Source organism: Ostrea edulis, chromosome 6, assembly GCF_947568905.1.
Source record: "Ostrea edulis chromosome 6, xbOstEdul1.1, whole genome shotgun sequence".
In the NCBI taxonomy this organism is placed as follows: domain Eukaryota; kingdom Metazoa; phylum Mollusca; class Bivalvia; order Ostreida; family Ostreidae; genus Ostrea; species Ostrea edulis.
The window spans coordinates 70208549-70226795 of NC_079169.1; the positions used below are offsets into that span (position 1 = coordinate 70208549).

Sequence of the window (18247 nt, forward strand, 5' to 3'; positions counted from 1 at the left end):
TGTCAGATTCGGAGGACCATCGTCAGCCATTTTGGCTTGTCTAGATCGTTACGGTAAGGTCAATATTGAACGCTCATACTCGGAATGTTTCGGGCGCATACAATTTACGCAATGCAAAGTTAGCGTTCAATAAATTCTCAAGATTTTGAACGCTAACATTCTCTAGATTTTACGCAGATTTTATGATAGACTATTTATTTGCTATATAATAATTTTTGCACCCGGCAGGGCACTATGTATTGGCATGCACTACTTTCCTAATGTTTGTTTTTTGCAGAGTTTCCTTTGATTGTTATTAGCTTGTTTTAATAATACTTTAATTACAGAGTTTCCTTTGATTGTGATTATCTCTATCGTCTTCTTTGATTACAGAGTTTCATTTGATTGTGATCATCTCTATCGTCTTCTTTGATTACAGAGTTTCCTTTGATTGTGATTATCTCTATCGTCTTCTTTAATTACAGAGTTTCCTTTGATTGTGATCATCTCTATCGTCTTCTTTAATTACAGAGTTTCCTTTGATTGCGATTATCTCTATCGTCTTCTCGAGTGTGATAGTGGTCCTAGGATTCACAGTCTTCATCGTTTACAGGTATTCAAATTTTAACTGATTGATTTACAAAATCCTGAAATATATTTTTATGAGATTGAAGCCAATATCATATACTAGGATAACAATAGCATGGGCCAAATCGCTCACCTGATTCAACTTGGCCCTGTCGTTGTTTAGCTGTGAATTTCAAAATATTTTTTTTTATCAATGTATATTCTCATGAAAAATTCTGACCCCATATTATGGTGCCCACCTAGCTCTAAATGATCACAAAATATCTGAAAATGAATTCACAGAGATGCATCAACAGCAATTACTTCTGTAATTTGTAAAACACTTTCAAGTTGCATCTTGTCTTTGCTTTTATCTTGTCATTTTAGCTCACCTAAGCTTTTCTGATCACCTTTTGTTGTCTGTGTCTCCGTCCGTCTGTCCGTAAACTTTTCACATTTTCATCTTCTCCAGAATCACTCATCTTCGCTAGCCAAGGGTGACGATACACGGTGTTACCGTGTATCGTCACCCTTGGCTAGCGAAGATGGAATCACTGGGCCAATCCCATTTAAACTTGGTACAAATCATCCTTGTGGGAAAGATGGTTTGATTTTCTTCATTAACTCTATGGAACTGCCCCCCGCATGATCTTCGTGTCGAAGGTTCATTAGCTGTTTTTAAAATCAAACTTTAAACATGTCTTTAACAACTTGCATTTAATCTGTAATTCGGTTATCTATGTATATTATAAACTACGAAAAAAAACAAAAACGCCTCAGTTATAGTATTATTTTATATGTATTTATTGTTCTTTGTTTTACACGGAAATGTAAAGCGCTTTAGGGTAATTGTCTTATTTAGATAAAGCGCTTTAGGGTAATTGTCTTAATTAGATAAAGCGCTATACAAATGTACAAAAATAATGATAATAATGAAAGTTCTTGCCATAAAGAATGTATATACAAAATATGACAGTCCTAGCATAAATAGTTCAAGAGATATTTTAAAAGATTTTTCGTATATATATGTATTATATATATATATATATATATAAAGCACAGAAAATTTCACTTTATTTGGATACACACTTCCGCCCCTACCCGGGGTTGAACTCATGACCTGCGGAACCAAATCTCCTAGCAGCATGAAACCAGCGCGCTAGACCGCTCGACTTGCCTTCGATGACGATGGGATTCTCGCCACGCTGTCACACGCTACACGGTCATTGAGAATGGAATGGCGAGAATTCCATCGTCATCGAAAGCAAGTTTTTGACTTGCCTAGATGGTCGAGCGGTCTAGCGCGCTGGTTACATGCTGCTAGGAGATTTGGTTCCGCAGGTCGTGAGTTCAGCCCCGGGTAGGGGCGGAAGTGTGCATCCAAATAAAGTGAAATTTTCTGTGCTTTATATTAAATATTTCTTCACTTAGGGCAGTTATGTTCATTTAAGAGTTCATTGCTATTTTTGTGCTATATATATATATATATATATATATATATATATATATATATATATCAGCATATAAAAATTTTCGCGCTGCCCTTCACTTTAGACCTGGTACAGCATCAGGCTCATAACTCTAGAATAAGAGCAGCAACAACGGCAGCTGCCATGGGTTACACAGAAGTTCAAATTCAAAAGATCGGCCGATGATGCTTTTAAAAAGTACATCGTGTCCCCTTCATTACCTTGGGCTAACAGTCTGTAGCTTAAATGAGCTGTGCTTGGTTCTCAAGTGATATATCCGTCTCTTCAGACAGGAGCTCCAACCTGTAATACACACGTTACCTAGAGACATGTGCTCTAGCTGATACTTCTGTTTCCTAGAGACAGGTGCTCTAGCTAATACTTCTGTTTCCTAGAGACAGGTGCTCTAGCTAATACTTCTGTTTCCTAGAGACAGGTGCTCTAGCTGATACTTCTGTTTCCTAGAGACAGGGGCTTTAGGTAATACTTCTGTTTTCTAGAGACAAGGGCTTTAGGTAATACTTCTGTTTCCTAGAGACAGGTGCTCTAGCTGATACTTCTGTTTCCTAGAGACAGGGGCTTTAGGTAATACTTCTGTTTTCTAGAGACAAGGGCTTTAGGTAATACTTCTGTTTCCCAGAGACAAGGGCTTTAGGTAATACTTCTGTTCCTAGAGACAGGGGCTTTAGGTAATACTTCTGTTCCTAGAGACAGGGGGTTTATGTAATACTTCTGTTTCTTAGAGACAGGGGCTTTAGGTAATACTTCTGTTTCCTTGAGACAGGGTCTCTAGCTAATCTTTCTGTTCCTAGAGACAGGGGCTCTAGGTAATTTGTATCCCTGCTTTATCACAGTCTTAGACTGTTACATGTACCTGCCCTTATCCTTGGTCTTAAATGTTTTACCCACCTTGTGCTGTGGCCGTGTGATGGGGTGGCAACAAGCCAGGTTTTTTAGGTTCTATTTTTTCACTATGCTGTTTTGTTGCGGTAGCCTATGACACCCCATCTTGTATGTTTTTGTGAACATAGGTGTTTTGTTCACCTTTACCTGTATATTGTTTATTAAGTTTTGTCACAGCAATGACTCGACCATATTGTATTTTTCTGTACATGTTTGTTTGTTCACTTTTACCTGTAGATCTTTGATTAGGTTTGTCACAGCATTGCATATGAGTTGTTTATTTTTGCTACTTTGCACTACTAGTCAAACCTTATCTATGTATTTAGTCATACTGCATTATATTGTTTATTGGGGTTGTTGCTATAGTCAAATTTGACCTTATTTTTTATTTACTGTCCAAATTTCTAGTTGTGATATACCTTTGTTATTTATTACTTTGTCATTTATCTATTGAATAAATGCAATATGTGTTTTGTCTAATTCTACCATAGTAGTCAACCGTCATAAAAATTTGAAACCCCTATTGTGGCCCCACTCTACCACCGGGGACCATGATGTGAACAAACTTGAATCTAACTTATGTAATTTAAAACTTTTCTGACCCAGTGGTTCATAAGAAGATTTTTAAAGACATCTTTAATAAATATATTTACGTGTAAAACTTTGATTTCCTATTCTGACCCCACCCTATAGGGGGGGGGGGGGGGGGCATGATTTTAACAAACTTGAATATGCACTATGTCAGGAAGGTTTCATGTAATTTTCAACTTTTCTGGCCCATTGGTTCATGGGAAGATTTTTATATGTTCCCACCTTTTCTTTGCATTTTCGTGATTATCTCTCCTTTGAAAGAGGTATGGTATTTCATTGGAACTTTAATCCATTTCCCACAAGGATGATTCGAAAATGTGGAAAGTTTACAGACGGCCAGAAACACAGACGACAGACAAAAGATGATCAGAAAAGCTCACTGGAGTTTTCAGCTCAGATGAGCCATAATGACAATCTCTACCCAGAGTTGTCGATCTTTGCTCTCAAAGTGAGAGCAAGGAACGACAACTCTGGGTAGAGATTGCCACAATGACAGATAAAAGCAAAGGTAAGATGCATCTTGAAAGCGTTTTACAAATTACAGAAGTAATGTTTGAACACCAGTTTTTATCACTTTCTATGGTGTACATTCAAATATTCTCTGTATGTATTGAATTCATAGGAGAATGAAAAGCGAGTCTGAAATCCACAGTAACTGGTGGCGGATTCCATGGGAGGATCTAGCCTGGGTTTCCTGTGGTAGGAGCGAAAATTGTAGCATAGGATTCTCCGTGGCCAAGGTTGTCAGTTCTGTTATTGGATTTTCATGTTGTAGAATTTTGTTTTTAGTTAATATATGACTGATAAAACAGAAAGATTATAAGTATATATACAAATGTACATGAATACGTTCAGCATGTAAACCAACATTTGTAATTTTTTTATTGTATTAGGTCATCTGAGCCACTTAGGTGACCTATTGAGATCTGTTTTTGTCCGTCGTTGTCTACTTTGCGTAAACTTTTTACATTTTCATCTTCTCCACAACCACTGGGCAAATTTCAACCAAACTTGCCACAAAACATCCATGAGTAAAGGGGATGTGTGTGGAAGTGCGTGCGTGCGCGTGTGTGAAAAAATACTTTAAAATGTTCTCAAGAAAGAACGACGGGGTCATAATTACTGATATTAATATACAAGCATTATCAGGTAGCGCAGATTGAAGTCTGTTCAAATCACGATCCCCGAGGATATAAATTGGGACACATTCGTGGGATCAAGTTTCATATAGAATATATAGGAAAAATCTTTAAAACTCTTTTTCTCAAAAAACAACAGGGACATACTTATTTATATTAATATACAAGCATCCCCGGGTAGGGCATATTGAATTGCGTTCCAATTATGATCCCCAAGGGTATGGTGGGTCTAAAATAAGGATCCAAACTTTAGACAAGAATGCACATTATCGTCGCTAGAAACGATCATAAAATCAAATAATCAGCAGAAAATATATTAGTTTACTTCAATAACATCAGGCATCATTATATGATACATTTACTGACTTTGATATGTGATCAGACAAGGACATTAAGTGCATTTTATGTGATTTGCTTTTATGATCTGGTTGGATTTAAGATCGGGTTCGATATTTCAAGTGATGAGTATGTAGGAAAACCGTAGAAGGATACACATGTAATTCGTACCCTCAAGTATCGAGTCGTTTCAGTGCAATTAGTTTACATATTTTGTCATTTCTTCACTACTGGTCAAGGTAAATGAGTTATAATTAGGGATGTCATCGAGTACTCGACTATCGCTCGGCCATACCGATCATCAACTAAATTTTTCATAGTCGAGTACTCGTTGAAAATACCTTTTTTTTTTAATATTCTTAAATTCTAAAGGCTTCAGAGTTTTTGTGAGTTAAAAAAATCATGTAAGGGTGAAGTAAAAAAGGTTTTAATTCGTTCGTGTTAAAATTTGAGTTTGGATGTCAGTCTGTAAGGATGCTTCCGATATCCACTGTTAAGACATGTTTTAAAAGATCCCATGATGGAAAAACGGTGAAAGGTACTAATAACTTAGGTACACTTGTATCCTGTCAGTCCGGGAATTTTTCTTTACCGAGTACTCGACTATCGCTCGACAAAAGCCTCCCAAGTATTCGACTAGGCTATCCGAATAAAATTGACACCCCGAGTTATAATCCACGAGAAAGCGCCTAACCAGAGTAATAGTTTGTTTTTCGTACCTAGCCATGTGCAAATAGGAAATGTTGCTGTTTTGTTGGACCACTTTTCCACTTATGATAATGTCAGCACTGAATGTTAAACTGATGATAAGTTGGTAATCTAAATAAAGAAGTTTCTAAAGTCATATGGCCCAAAATATCGATGGTTTCACTTGGAGCTCAAACCCTGTCATTCAAATAAGGAATTGGTTAGCCAAAATTCGCTCAGTTTGATCAGCAAAAGGATTTGTGTCATATGACGAGAGCTTGAAGTTGGCATAAAATTGCAAAAATGCCATTTTAAATGAAAATATCCACAAATTCAGATGGTTTTCCTTTCAGAAAACATACAGCGCATGCGTCGAGCAAATTCATATTCAAGCATGTTTTTCATCTTAAAATAATACACAATATATATCATTTTCATTTTGCTAGACACATGCGCACATCTTTTCATTTGACAGTTTTCAGGCTTATTTTGAGAAAAAGGCGAGAAATGTCTTATTCATGATGTCATAATGCTAATCCATTTAGGAATATCATTCTGATTTTGTCGATGTAATATACCTGGCATATATTTTACTTTCTTAAAACGCTGAATAAGGTTAATTCCAGACACATTTTATAAAGAGAAATTTTTTGGGCCTTGTTCTTTGATTTTATACTATTTTCTGGCAGAATAACGTAGCTGGTTGTTGCTTTTGTAATATTTCTTGACATCGAACAAAAATGGTACATGTACATAACGTAGATTAACATATTATTGCATACCTGTGCATTTAAATGAAATATGGCACTTATGCATGTATACAAGCGATGACTTGTAGAAAGTATTATAAAATGACTTCTAAGAATGTTTATTGGGTATATACATACATACAAATATACATACATAAATACCAAGGATAACCCATGAAAGTTCGAAAGCTTATTTCCAATGGGGTCCTTTGATGCACGGGTCATTCTATTGCGTTCCCTCGCTGTTCTCACATTCTCACTGTCACTGTGAGAGTTGTCACTCTGTGACTCGCTGAATTTGTAGACTAGAGGCTATAAGAGTTGTCATCTATTTAATAAAACTAATTGAACAACTCATAAAAATTGTTTGCGTTTTTTTATTGGGGGGGGGGGGGGGGGGCTACTAATTTAAACAAGTTATACATAGACCACATAGGGAATTCTATACAAGTTTTAGTGCAGAGTTTTGACAATATTGCACATGTAGTAGAGGATAGTGACTAGTCACTTTATTCCAGTAAATATAATTGTGCTGTGTATCACAGATGTAGTATACCTAACTAACACATTTCTATAAACTAAGTCTTACAATAGGTCGCCAACATGTTTTCCTTAAATTAATGCCCCTAAATTTACATGGTTTACTTAAAGATTTTCTGTGACTTTGTTTCTTCTCCCATTATTGTTTATTATAAGGATTTCTTTTGAGTTGTGGGGATCTGTAGAAAACCAATGCATGTATATATATCTACAGATCGATACATGATACTCAGGTGACCGTTAAGGCCCATAGGCCTCTTGTTTTAAGAAACATTTCGATAGAAACAACAAAAAAAAATTATGTTTATAGTATAATGACAATGATTATTATGAATTCAGTTGAAGTCATTGTGCGATGAAGAACTGAGCGCGATCAAATATAAAAATTCCATGGTGGCCACATATAAGGTTTGATTTGTGTCAATCTAATTTAAATCAGATCCTAAGATATGCTCACAATCCTTACAATACCATTACGCAGAGTATACGGTGCGGATCTTAGAATTCTGATTTTAATGAGATTGGATTTGCGTGATTTATTTACTGACATTCGGTAAACAAAATTAAAAAAAAAATTATATCGTTTGACGGGAACAAGTAGATAACATGCCTAATTCTTGTAGAACCTGTTTCTGTTCATTTTAATCATTTTTGTATTAATATAAAGTACAAGCTATAAGTTATCAGAGTTAAAACCCGTCAGAGAAATAACAATATTTGTTGATACTTATTCATGTTCATACAAATATCTCGTACAAATCCTTTCGATGAATTGTAATCTCGTGTAGTGTCAATCAAGAAAAATTCAATCTAGTCTGTAAAATTAATGTTTCTCATACATGTATATTAAGCGTAAACGTATAAAGGAAAACATTAATAAAACTATGTCATGTGTCAGTTTTGTTAAATTAGAAGCATCCAATCAAGAGGCAATGGCTAGAAACATTAATGAATATTCATAGAATGAGATTCCATTCAATTATCAGTTAGTCTATTTATTTTAAATAGGGTGCAAAAGTGTATCTTTTCAAGTTCAACCGAGACGTATTCCCCAGTACGAGAGAATTCTTGTTAGACTTATTACAGGTATGAAATAATACAAGTATACGGTTGTAATTAACCTAATTTAATTTCTGTAAGATTTTTTATAAAATGCTAGATGCTATTTGAAATTATGCAAGTTTTTTTTTTAAGTTGAGAAATATAAACTGTAACAACTTGACAAAGTTCATTGGGTTGACTGAGGGTCCATCGGGTCTCTACGCCATGAATGAATACTGTACCCGTGGTGATCTAAGGGTAGGTATGTTTTGATCAAAACGTCATTTGTTTGTGTTCTTATATAAATTCATAACTGGTCAGGACTGGAGGAAATAATTGATCTGTAATGTTACGACATTCATGTTTTTTTTTTTATTCTTAGTCCATAATTTTATCATTATATTCATATTTAAGGTAGCTCCACCCTCATGTGACTTATCAATATTAATGGTTGAAAGTGGAAAATCTGCATTGCTTTCCATTCAATGTAATTAAATTTAAATAATAACCAAAGAAAATGTGTATATATTGCCACCTTTTTAAAGATGTCAGACATACAAAAAACTGAAGTATATGTTAGCATCAGAAAATCACACGTTTTCGTTATAAAGAAAAAGAAAAATAGATAAAAACTTGTTAAAATGATAAATTTTAAATGTTAACAGTTTCAAAAAAAAAAATGCTAATTCATGAATTTGGATTGTATTTTGTTGCGGAAGGATGTGTCAATGAGAGAGTCTTAAATATGCACGGTTCTACCATTTCTGTTTCGTCATAACTATCGTCAATATTTATATGAGTAGATATATATTTCAATTTTCTAATACATAATACAAATGGGAGAGACTTTGAACTAATTCAGATGTAGTAAGTTCATTAATCTGGTTGATCTGGTCCCAAACAGAACACTGCTTCTTAGAAAAGTCTAGTCTATTAGACTGCTCTTTAAATCTGAATTTCAAGATATTGAATATTTCCCTAGTTTAAGCGTAAAATGGTCATTATTTATTTTCAACCTACTTGTATTAAACATATCAAAATGCATGAATGCGGTAATTTGATGTACATGTAACGAGTATTGTGTGTTGCTTACATTGTGTTGACACTTACAAACAAACGCAAGTTAACAGTGCCTTTTTAAAAGTGCAAAATAGTCAAGTTTAACACACTGTCGCTCAATCAAAAGTACTATGACCCCTATTTCTCTGTTTATTTTTATAATTCCTTTTCAATGTAGAAATTCAAAATATACTTTCGAAATATTTGACAGTACCACAAAACTCAGATTCTAATTTCTTTATTGTCTTGAAGCGCATTTCGTTCGTGTAATTGAGAGAAAGGGTTTAACATAACTTTATATTTTGTAGGATATCCTTGGCAATGAATCTTTCACTCTAAACTGGGATGTCAGGGCTTCTTTAACGTGTGACGTCATTCAGGTACAAGGTTTTCTTTATCGCGGATTAAACGATGCGTGATTAACCATATTCTATTTTATTCAGAATATTAGTCCGTATGATTTTCATATCTATGGCGACTATTTTGAACAATATGTAATGCTGTATTGATTAAAACTACTATACTCAGACGTTAACGGAAAAATAAAAATCTCATCTGTATGACAAACGAGATTACTTCAGCTTCTTCGTTGTCAACTTGTTGTTGGAACTTAGTGTTTATATATATATATATATATATATATATATTTCAAATTTACAGGCAATGGACTACATCCATGGTTCCAACTTAAAATACCACGGCCATCTAACCAGCTTGAATTGTGTCATCGACAGTCGTTTTGTATTAAAAGTTACTGAGTTTGGAATACAGTCTCTGCGAGATTTCGATATAGATGTCACCAATAAAGGTATGATATATGTTCCTATAATAGGTTATAGGTTAATAAATACACATTTAAATTTAGAATTGGCACAGTCTGTTGTGGTAGACAGTCCTTGTAACGTATATTGTCGTTCGTGTATTTATCGTGATCACGTGTGTAACACTCGCAATCGTTTGTGATCTTTGCTTTTGAACGTGCGTTTATATGAACATTGTTTGATTAATTATAGGAGATACTGAAGTGTTACATAAACTTCTACCTGCATAAATTGATAACTTAAAATGTTAGAGAGTATTTCACTTTCATATTTCTTTTATTGCATTTCCCTCGAATTGTTTTTGTACCTTCACTTTTAAAATCCTCTGATTAAATTTAAATTATTTTAAAATTTTACTTTCATTTGAAGAAGTTATTTACTTTTTCAGTCTGTGAAAAATTGGCTAGTGATTTCCTTTCTTCATTTCACTCTCCATTATAGATTTACCTATTAATCATATTATTATATCATTCTGTTCTAAACGAAACTTATTTTTACCTAATTCGGTACAGCACAGGATGAAATTGTGCCATTCAGTCAACTGAAAGGTCTGGAAATGTGTCAGAATGACAGAACGTCAGTTTATTGAATGGCACAATTTCATCCTGTGCAAACTATAACTTTAACAGACCAAATGTTTACATGTTATAACTTGTATTTGTGTGTTGTGCAGGTTATTGTATTTGTACGACATCTTAACTTGTACACAACATATGCATTACAGAATTGTCTAAATATACCGACTAGAATTGTATTAAATTCATCTAAAATATGAATCAATGTAAGCTAAACCGCCACTACTCATCAAACATTAAACTGCACTGTTTTTTGCATTATACTATAGAATCTAACACAATACCTTTATTATCGATATCATAAGGGTGTGTGTGCTGGTCAATTCTACAGGTATATAATATTGTACATATATATACATTGTATTATTGAATAAATATTGTGTAAATTAACATGATTGGTATATAAAATTAATGAAATCACACACATTCTTTAAACAGTAAGAAAATCACAGGTATATATACCGGTGTATAATCTTCTGATGGTTGTGTAACATGCTTTACAAATAATAAAACCTTACTTATGAAATACACAGATTCTCTCTGGGTGGCCCCTGAATTACTGCGTAAACAGACACCCGTGAGCGATGTTTTGGAAATGCAGAATGCTGATGTTTACAGCTTCGGGATAATTCTGTATGAAATTTTGTCACGTAAGGAACCGTTTGAGGACGACAAAGAATTTCTGTCTTTGGAAGGTTTGTCAAGAAAATGATAAATTAGATTAATTATGAATCAGATGAAAGATATTTTATTCTATTTAATTCTATATCCAGTACATTATGATTATACCATACCGTATTTTTATTCCATATTTGACTTTGTTCTACGCAAAACGTTGTTCAACCATTCGTTTACTAGTAATCATAGCTCGTACAAAAAGTAATCTTCAATGATCAGTTCTTATAGAATTGTTCTTTCATGTATAAAAACAATGTTTGTAACCATGTTCTTTTTTATTTATTACATAGCACTGTTTTTCTCTCTCGAAATATTGTTTACATTTAATGCGAGAAAGATTCTAAAAGAATCAAACCATAATTTTTGTTTATGTAGAAACACAAAGAAAATATATCAAGATTCTGAATGTTCAGGAATACCCTGTTACATAAAAATTGTACCCAGTTACAATACCTGGGGAATCCTGCATTATAAATCCACAGAACACATAGGTATCCTTGATATGACTTAGCTCTTATTACAGGTTACTCATATTTAGAAAATGAAAGCAATTAAATAAAGGCATCAAACAATGCGGTTTAAACAGTCTCGTTCAAAGTCAGCATTTCGCAAATTCTTTGCTCGTTATAACAACCTAGTTTGTCATTACAACCTATCATGGGGTCAAATGCTGTCTGACGTGTTTCATACTGATTGTTAGACCGTTCTTGGCACACTGATTTTGACTACGGATAACTTCGTTTACCTGATCACGATATAGGGCTCACGGCGGGTGTGACCGGTCGACAGGGGATGTTTACTTCTCGTAGGCACCTGATCCCACCTCTGGTATATCCAGGGGTCCGTGTTTGCCCAACTCTCTATTTTGTATTGCTTATAGGAGTGCTGAGATTGATCACTGTTCGCTATCTTTACCTTTCATCATAAATATAGTCATAAACAATGATACATTGGTGCTGTATGCAGCTGTTTATCATTTCATATCTAGTATCTTTATACGGTGAAAAAGGCTTAATGATTTTACATATATATTTCAGAAATAATAAGAAAACTTACGGAGATTGACGAAACTCCATTTCGGCCTCGGTTAGATGTTGCAGATGTTGACAAAGATATGGTTAATTTAATGAAGTCTTGCTGGAACGAAAATCCTAAAACCAGACCATCCTTTTCTACCATCAAAAAGGAAGCCTCACGATTAGACTGGTAATAAAAATCTAAATGGATCCAATCCCATTTTTCTCCTCATAATTCGTCCCGACTTTCTACAATGACATATACATGCTACACACACTTCTTTTAATTTTATACGGTAAGCTTTACTAGTTAGATTCAGATTTTTATTGAAAGTAGACATTAACGGCAATCTGACAACTCAGCTGTATGACAAACGGGATGATTTCAGCTTCTCCATCGTCAACTTCCCATATTTATGTAGCAATATTCCATTATCACCTGCATATGGTGTTTATATATCTTAACTGATTCGATATGCAAGAGCTTGTTCTGCGTATAGTCAGTTTTTAAATCGAGGTAAGCTACTGACAAACAAGTTGATGGTACAGGGGTTTCAACAGTCTCGTTTAAAGTCAGCATTTCGCAAATTCTATGGTCGTTATAACGATTTAGTTCGTCAATACAACCTATCATTGGGTCAAATGCTGTATGACCTGTTTCATACCGATTGTTAAGCCGTTCTTGGCACACTTATTTTGGCTGCGGATAACTCCGTTTACCTGATCAGGATATAGGCTCACGGCGGGTGTGACCGGTCAACAGGGGATGCTTACTCCTCCTAGGCACCTGATCCCACCTTTGGTGTGTCCAGGGGGGTCCGTGTTTGCCCAACTATCTATTTTGTATTGTTTATAGGAGTTATGAGATTGATCACTGTTTGTTATCTTCATCTTGCATTCATTAAAGGGAAACTTTGATATTTTGATTCAATATTACAGTAAAACTTTGATTTTCTATAGTAAGAACGGTGGTACTTTGTTTTAATGCAGTGATAACCTAGATTTTGATTTCTTAAAAGTTGACTTACTTGAGTTAAAACAAGAACGATTATTCCTTGAATAACTTTCTGATATGTTTGATAATCTAGTCTAGTAGAGTTAATGTTTCATCGACATTTTGATAAAACTTGATTCTTTTATTTTGAAATATTCCAATAAACTCGAAATAAAAGACACCACATGGTCTTCCACATCTTCTTCATACTTAGATATCTTAATGAACAAAGGTACTAACGGCAAACCAACAACTCAAATGACAAACGGAATGAATTCAGCTTCTCCATTGTCAACTTCCAGCACTTCATTTAAAGGCAGCATTTTGCAAATTACATGGTCGTTATAACGATATAAATTACCAATACCATAATAATACAACCTATTATTGGGTCAAATGTTGTCTAACGTGTTCCATACTTGGACCGTTCTTTTCACACTGATTTTGACTACGGATTACTCCGTTTACCTGATCAAGAGATATGGGCCACGGCGGGTGTGACCGGTTGACAGGGGTGATTACTCTCCTAGGCACCTGATCCCACCTCTGATATATCCTGGGGCCCGTGTTTGCCCTACTATTACTTTTGTATGCTTTATAGGAATTATGAGATTGATCACTGATCGTTATCTTCACCTTTTTATTAGTAAAAACGTTGATATTTGGATTTACCAAAGTGAAAGATTTCATACTTTATTAGCTATGGTAGTAAGCACTAATCGTTGTTACTCACTGGTTAGAATATTCGATTCGGGACTGAAAAACTGTGGACTTCAGCCTAATTGTACATTGATCGCGTGAAACCTTGCACGTAAATATAGGTAGTGGCTTCCTCCAAGAATCCTCCACAGGATAGGCTTGGGCACCATGCATAGTTCTACATATTTGCCACTTTACCCACAGTTAGCAACCTCTCGATATAAATAGGAAATACATCTATTTGAAAGAACGTAAAACAAACTACAAACGATTGTAAAATTTTCTAATTTGTTTTACGTATAAAATACTTTGATATATGAAAGTCCATTGAGCTCATTTTTATAGCTGAACAAAAAAATATAATTTTTCGCGTTACAACACAAAACTTTCGCGAATAAAAGCGTTATAACGCGAAACATTCGCGAAGTAACGCGAAGCTTTTGCGAATATACGCGTATTTGTTTGGTTATAATGCGAATTTTTCTATACAAATATAGTTATGTAAAACAGGAACCCGTGATTAGTGCAATGAACGAAGATGGACGTTTATGCATTTATACATGTAAAAACGTTAAAGAACTATATTCACACACTAACACACCTACATTTTACTCACGCATATTTCAGAATGTTTAGCAAACATGCTATTAAGGTATTATTGAATGCAAAGTAGAAGTGTTTCTTAATCAACAACAGCTTTTAATGCGGGGATATATTGTTTCGTCCATTGAAATCAAGTCTTAAAATGTCACAGAATTTTAAAGAACTATTGGATTATTAACCACTATATTTCTGAATTTAAGTTATGGTATTGGATAAATAATGCCTTATCTACTTTTTTCATTCATTTGGTAACCTGAAAACCCCGCACTAGAAAGAAATAGGTGACAGAATTCATTATCTTCCGAGAATAGATGAATCCACGCTTTACATAGGTTATGTCCCTTGGCTGCTATCTTTGAGAAAAATTCATAGAATTCTCACAGCAACCTTTGTAACTTACTGTTTTGTAACTTTGTCATTTGACATGCTTTTGATTTGGCTGAACATAATTTATTGTCTACAAAGACTTCTAAGTGACAATTGATTACACAAAATAAGTACGCCGTAATAAAGGTCAGTAAGATGATCTTCTTACATAAAGCAGTCAAATTATATCAAGAGATATACATGTACATCTACAAAATTGCAAAGTACAGCTGAACAGGTCTGTCGTTATTTTTATTCATTGGAATATAAACAAATTATTTCATGCTACTTTGATGAATTGGAGTTTATGGCAACTAATAGATAAGCGCTATTTACGCTTTATAACGTTAAAGGTTTGTGCTATAACGCGTAATTTTCATGTTATAATGCGAAATTAACGCGTTTATTTACGAAAATTTCGTCTTAGAATGCGAAAATCACGCGTTTATTCGCCAACGTTACGCGTTATAACACGAATATTACGCGGGTTTTTTTTATTTTTGCGAAAGTTACGCGTTATAAAAGAATGTTCGCGTTTTCCGCTAAAGTTCCGTGTTCATTCGCGAAAGTTACGCGTTATGACGCGATTCCCCCTCCCCTTTTGAGCTATGAAAATGGGCTCAATGGGCTTTCGTATTACTACTACAGATACCTATAGTTAACTATGATTTACTAAAGTGTTTTTATTACGGATGTTCTCAGATGGTTTTATATTGATAATTAAGAAATAAATATCTGGGATGTGTTTGGATTCGCTGATTAGCAATTACCCCCATGCTTCTATCATTCATATACACCCATGATAATTACAACCAAGACATTTATTCCTCACATCAGATCTATATTTTGTATAATTTAAAGTTATGTTTTTATATCCCGAATAACTTTCCGTACAAAAGAAGCCTCTTTGTGACGTAAGGATGAGAAAGTATAGCGTTTTTGACAAAACTTGCCTTCTTTAGAAACAACCTTGAACAGTAAACCGACATCACGGTCTATCATACGCCTGACGTATTCATACCATATTGTTTTAATGAAACACTCCTCAAAGAAGAGAGTGTTTTTAAAAACTGTATATGGAAAGTATGACTGTTTGATTCTATTTTTCTTACAAGTACAGTGCAAGGTGAAGATAACGAACAGTGATCAATCTCATAACTCCTATAAGCAATACAAAATAGATAGTTGGGCAAACACGGACCCCTGGACACACCAGAGGTGGGATCAGGTGCCTAGGAGGAGTAAGCATCCCCTGTTGACCGGTCACACCCGCCGTGTATTACTTTGAAGTGGACAGCGTATTGGTACTGAATATCGGAAGCATTATTTCTTTATAACATCAATGCCCCACCTTAAGATTTCAGTGAAAAGCAGATTTTCAGTGTATTTTATAAAATAATACTTATTCTCACACAGTAAGAAACACATGTAGATATGGATTGCCCAAATTCACCAAAAAAGTTAAACCGTTTGAAATTGAAAATATATGATCTATACTGCAAATGTTGTCAAGGGCAATAACTTTTATGCTGGTATTTCTCTATTGTATGTTCATTGTACAATGATTTCTTGATAACCACAATTTATTTCAATATATTTATAAAACAGCTGTTTTTCTACTATGAACCATTATTTTTATAAGTCACGTGATGGTGATCATACCTTAAATTTTGGAACTGTTTTCATTCAACAAAATTGGTGTAATAAAGTTCATAATGATATGAAACAAGGTAGGGGTATAGGATGCTATTAGAAAGAGGAACTTATTTTCTTAATTCTTCCTTATGGAATGTTTAAAATTTATATATCTTATGAAAATAAACAAGTAAATTCTATGTACAACTTACTTGTAATGATTCAAACACCCCTCCTTCTGGAGGCCCAATACACAATTTGACTAAAACAAATTCTTGTTGGCAATAAACTTCTGCATGACATGCCACTCATTGACTCAAGCAATAATGAAATCACTACTACTAAATTAAAGATAGCACCTGGTCTTCCCGAGAAAAACATTTTAGAAATCCTATACTTTCCAATGATAGGAGATAAAAATTCGATTGCTTGTTTGGGGTTTAACACCGTTTTGGGAATATTGCAGCCATTTTGTAAAAGTCTATAGTAGAATTTGTACTCACTCTACATGATATAATTCTTTGTCATTACGGACCTCTGGAGTAAACGACAAGACATATTTGAGACATTTCTCTACATTCATCACTATACTATAGTTGTCAGTAGAGCACACTCACCCTTACCTGTGGAGTGCTAAAGAATGTAAAGTAGGGTAGAGTTGTCTGTTCATTTCATTTGATAAATGGAAATTGCAACACCCCATAGACGAAACATTCATTTTCAATTATTCGTTGTAATATTTTATCTAAGGGATAAAACGGGCGATAAGTTCTTGGATAATCTCCTCTCTCGGATGGAAGAATATGCTAATAATCTCGAAGACTTGGTAGATGAGAGAACGCAGGCATTTTTGGAGGAGAAAAAGAGATCAGAGGAACTACTTTACCAAGTCCTTCCAAGGTAGAAAGTTTCATCTCTTGTTTGTTTAACAATATGTGCGGATCAGAATATAAATTATAACCTGTGAAACGCAAGCTTACATGTATCTTTGTTCTCGAAAAATAGTTTCATGTCGTACAATGAGTACGTTCCAACGAAAAAACAAGGCTTTTTTCTTCAATCCTTGTTAAAATGTTGTTATTAACATTCTGAAACTCTATCTTGCTTAAATCAGCAATATTTGCCTTTGTACAGGTCTGTGGCTGATGAACTACGGAACGGTCGAATGGTGGATCCAGAGGCGTTTGGTTGTGTCACAATATACTTCAGTGACATTGTAGGATTTACATCCATCTCTTCTGAAAGTACCCCTATGCAGGTATTTGATAAATGACATTGCGTCATGTCATGTAGAAATTCTGTACAAAGCATTTATGGTAGGAATTCATCTGTAAATTTCTGAAGTTAACAAAGGCGGATTACCAACACTACTACATGGGCCAAATTACTGCTTAATGCTACAGCCCAGTAGCTAAGTACTTCGTTACTAGCTTGAAAATGCGGATGTATATTTAATTGCTGTTATAAAATTTAGAAATTCATTTCAAAATTAAGGATTATCTCCCTCATGCATAGCTCTTATCCTTGGACGAATTTGGCTCCACTTTTTTGACACGCTGTTTTTGGCTATATTTAGCTCTAAAACTTCATAGTTATTTCGGATTTCAAACATTTCGGTTGAGCATCACTGAAGAGACATTGATTGTCGAAATGCGCATCTGGTGCATCAAAATTGGTACCGTATAAGTTTTACACTAGAATGAACGATTTGTCCGTATACTGGAGTTGATCCTATTTTCTTTTTCCTTTATTATGTCTTATTGGTAACTAGTAGTAATTTTTAGTACTTGTAATATCAAT

At 34.4% G+C, this 18247-nt stretch overlaps 1 protein-coding gene across 3 annotated transcripts in view; it reads left to right on the forward strand.

Moving 5' to 3' along the window:
• Window positions 1-512: 512 nt before the first annotated feature.
• LOC125647498 (atrial natriuretic peptide receptor 1-like) overlaps window positions 513-18247 on the forward strand; it is a 41764-nt gene continuing 24029 nt past the window's right edge. Inside the window, exons 1-11 of one of the 3 annotated variants that reach the window (XM_056140654.1) lie at window positions 513-592; window positions 4132-4249; window positions 7300-7368; window positions 7969-8046; window positions 8155-8259; window positions 9369-9440; window positions 9721-9868; window positions 10990-11151; window positions 12172-12340; window positions 17198-17347; window positions 17582-17705. In XM_056140654.1, the coding sequence (XP_055996629.1) occupies window positions 4136-4249; window positions 7300-7368; window positions 7969-8046; window positions 8155-8259; window positions 9369-9440; window positions 9721-9868; window positions 10990-11151; window positions 12172-12340; window positions 17198-17347; window positions 17582-17705 (1191 nt within the window). In that variant the 5' untranslated portion in view covers window positions 513-592; window positions 4132-4135. Of the gene's footprint in view, window positions 593-4131; window positions 4250-7299; window positions 7369-7730; window positions 8047-8154; window positions 8260-9368; window positions 9441-9720; window positions 9869-10989; window positions 11152-12171; window positions 12341-17197; window positions 17348-17581; window positions 17706-18247 lie in introns of those variants that run through there. The other 2 variants (XM_048874182.2, XM_056140653.1) reach the window with 2 other exon arrangements.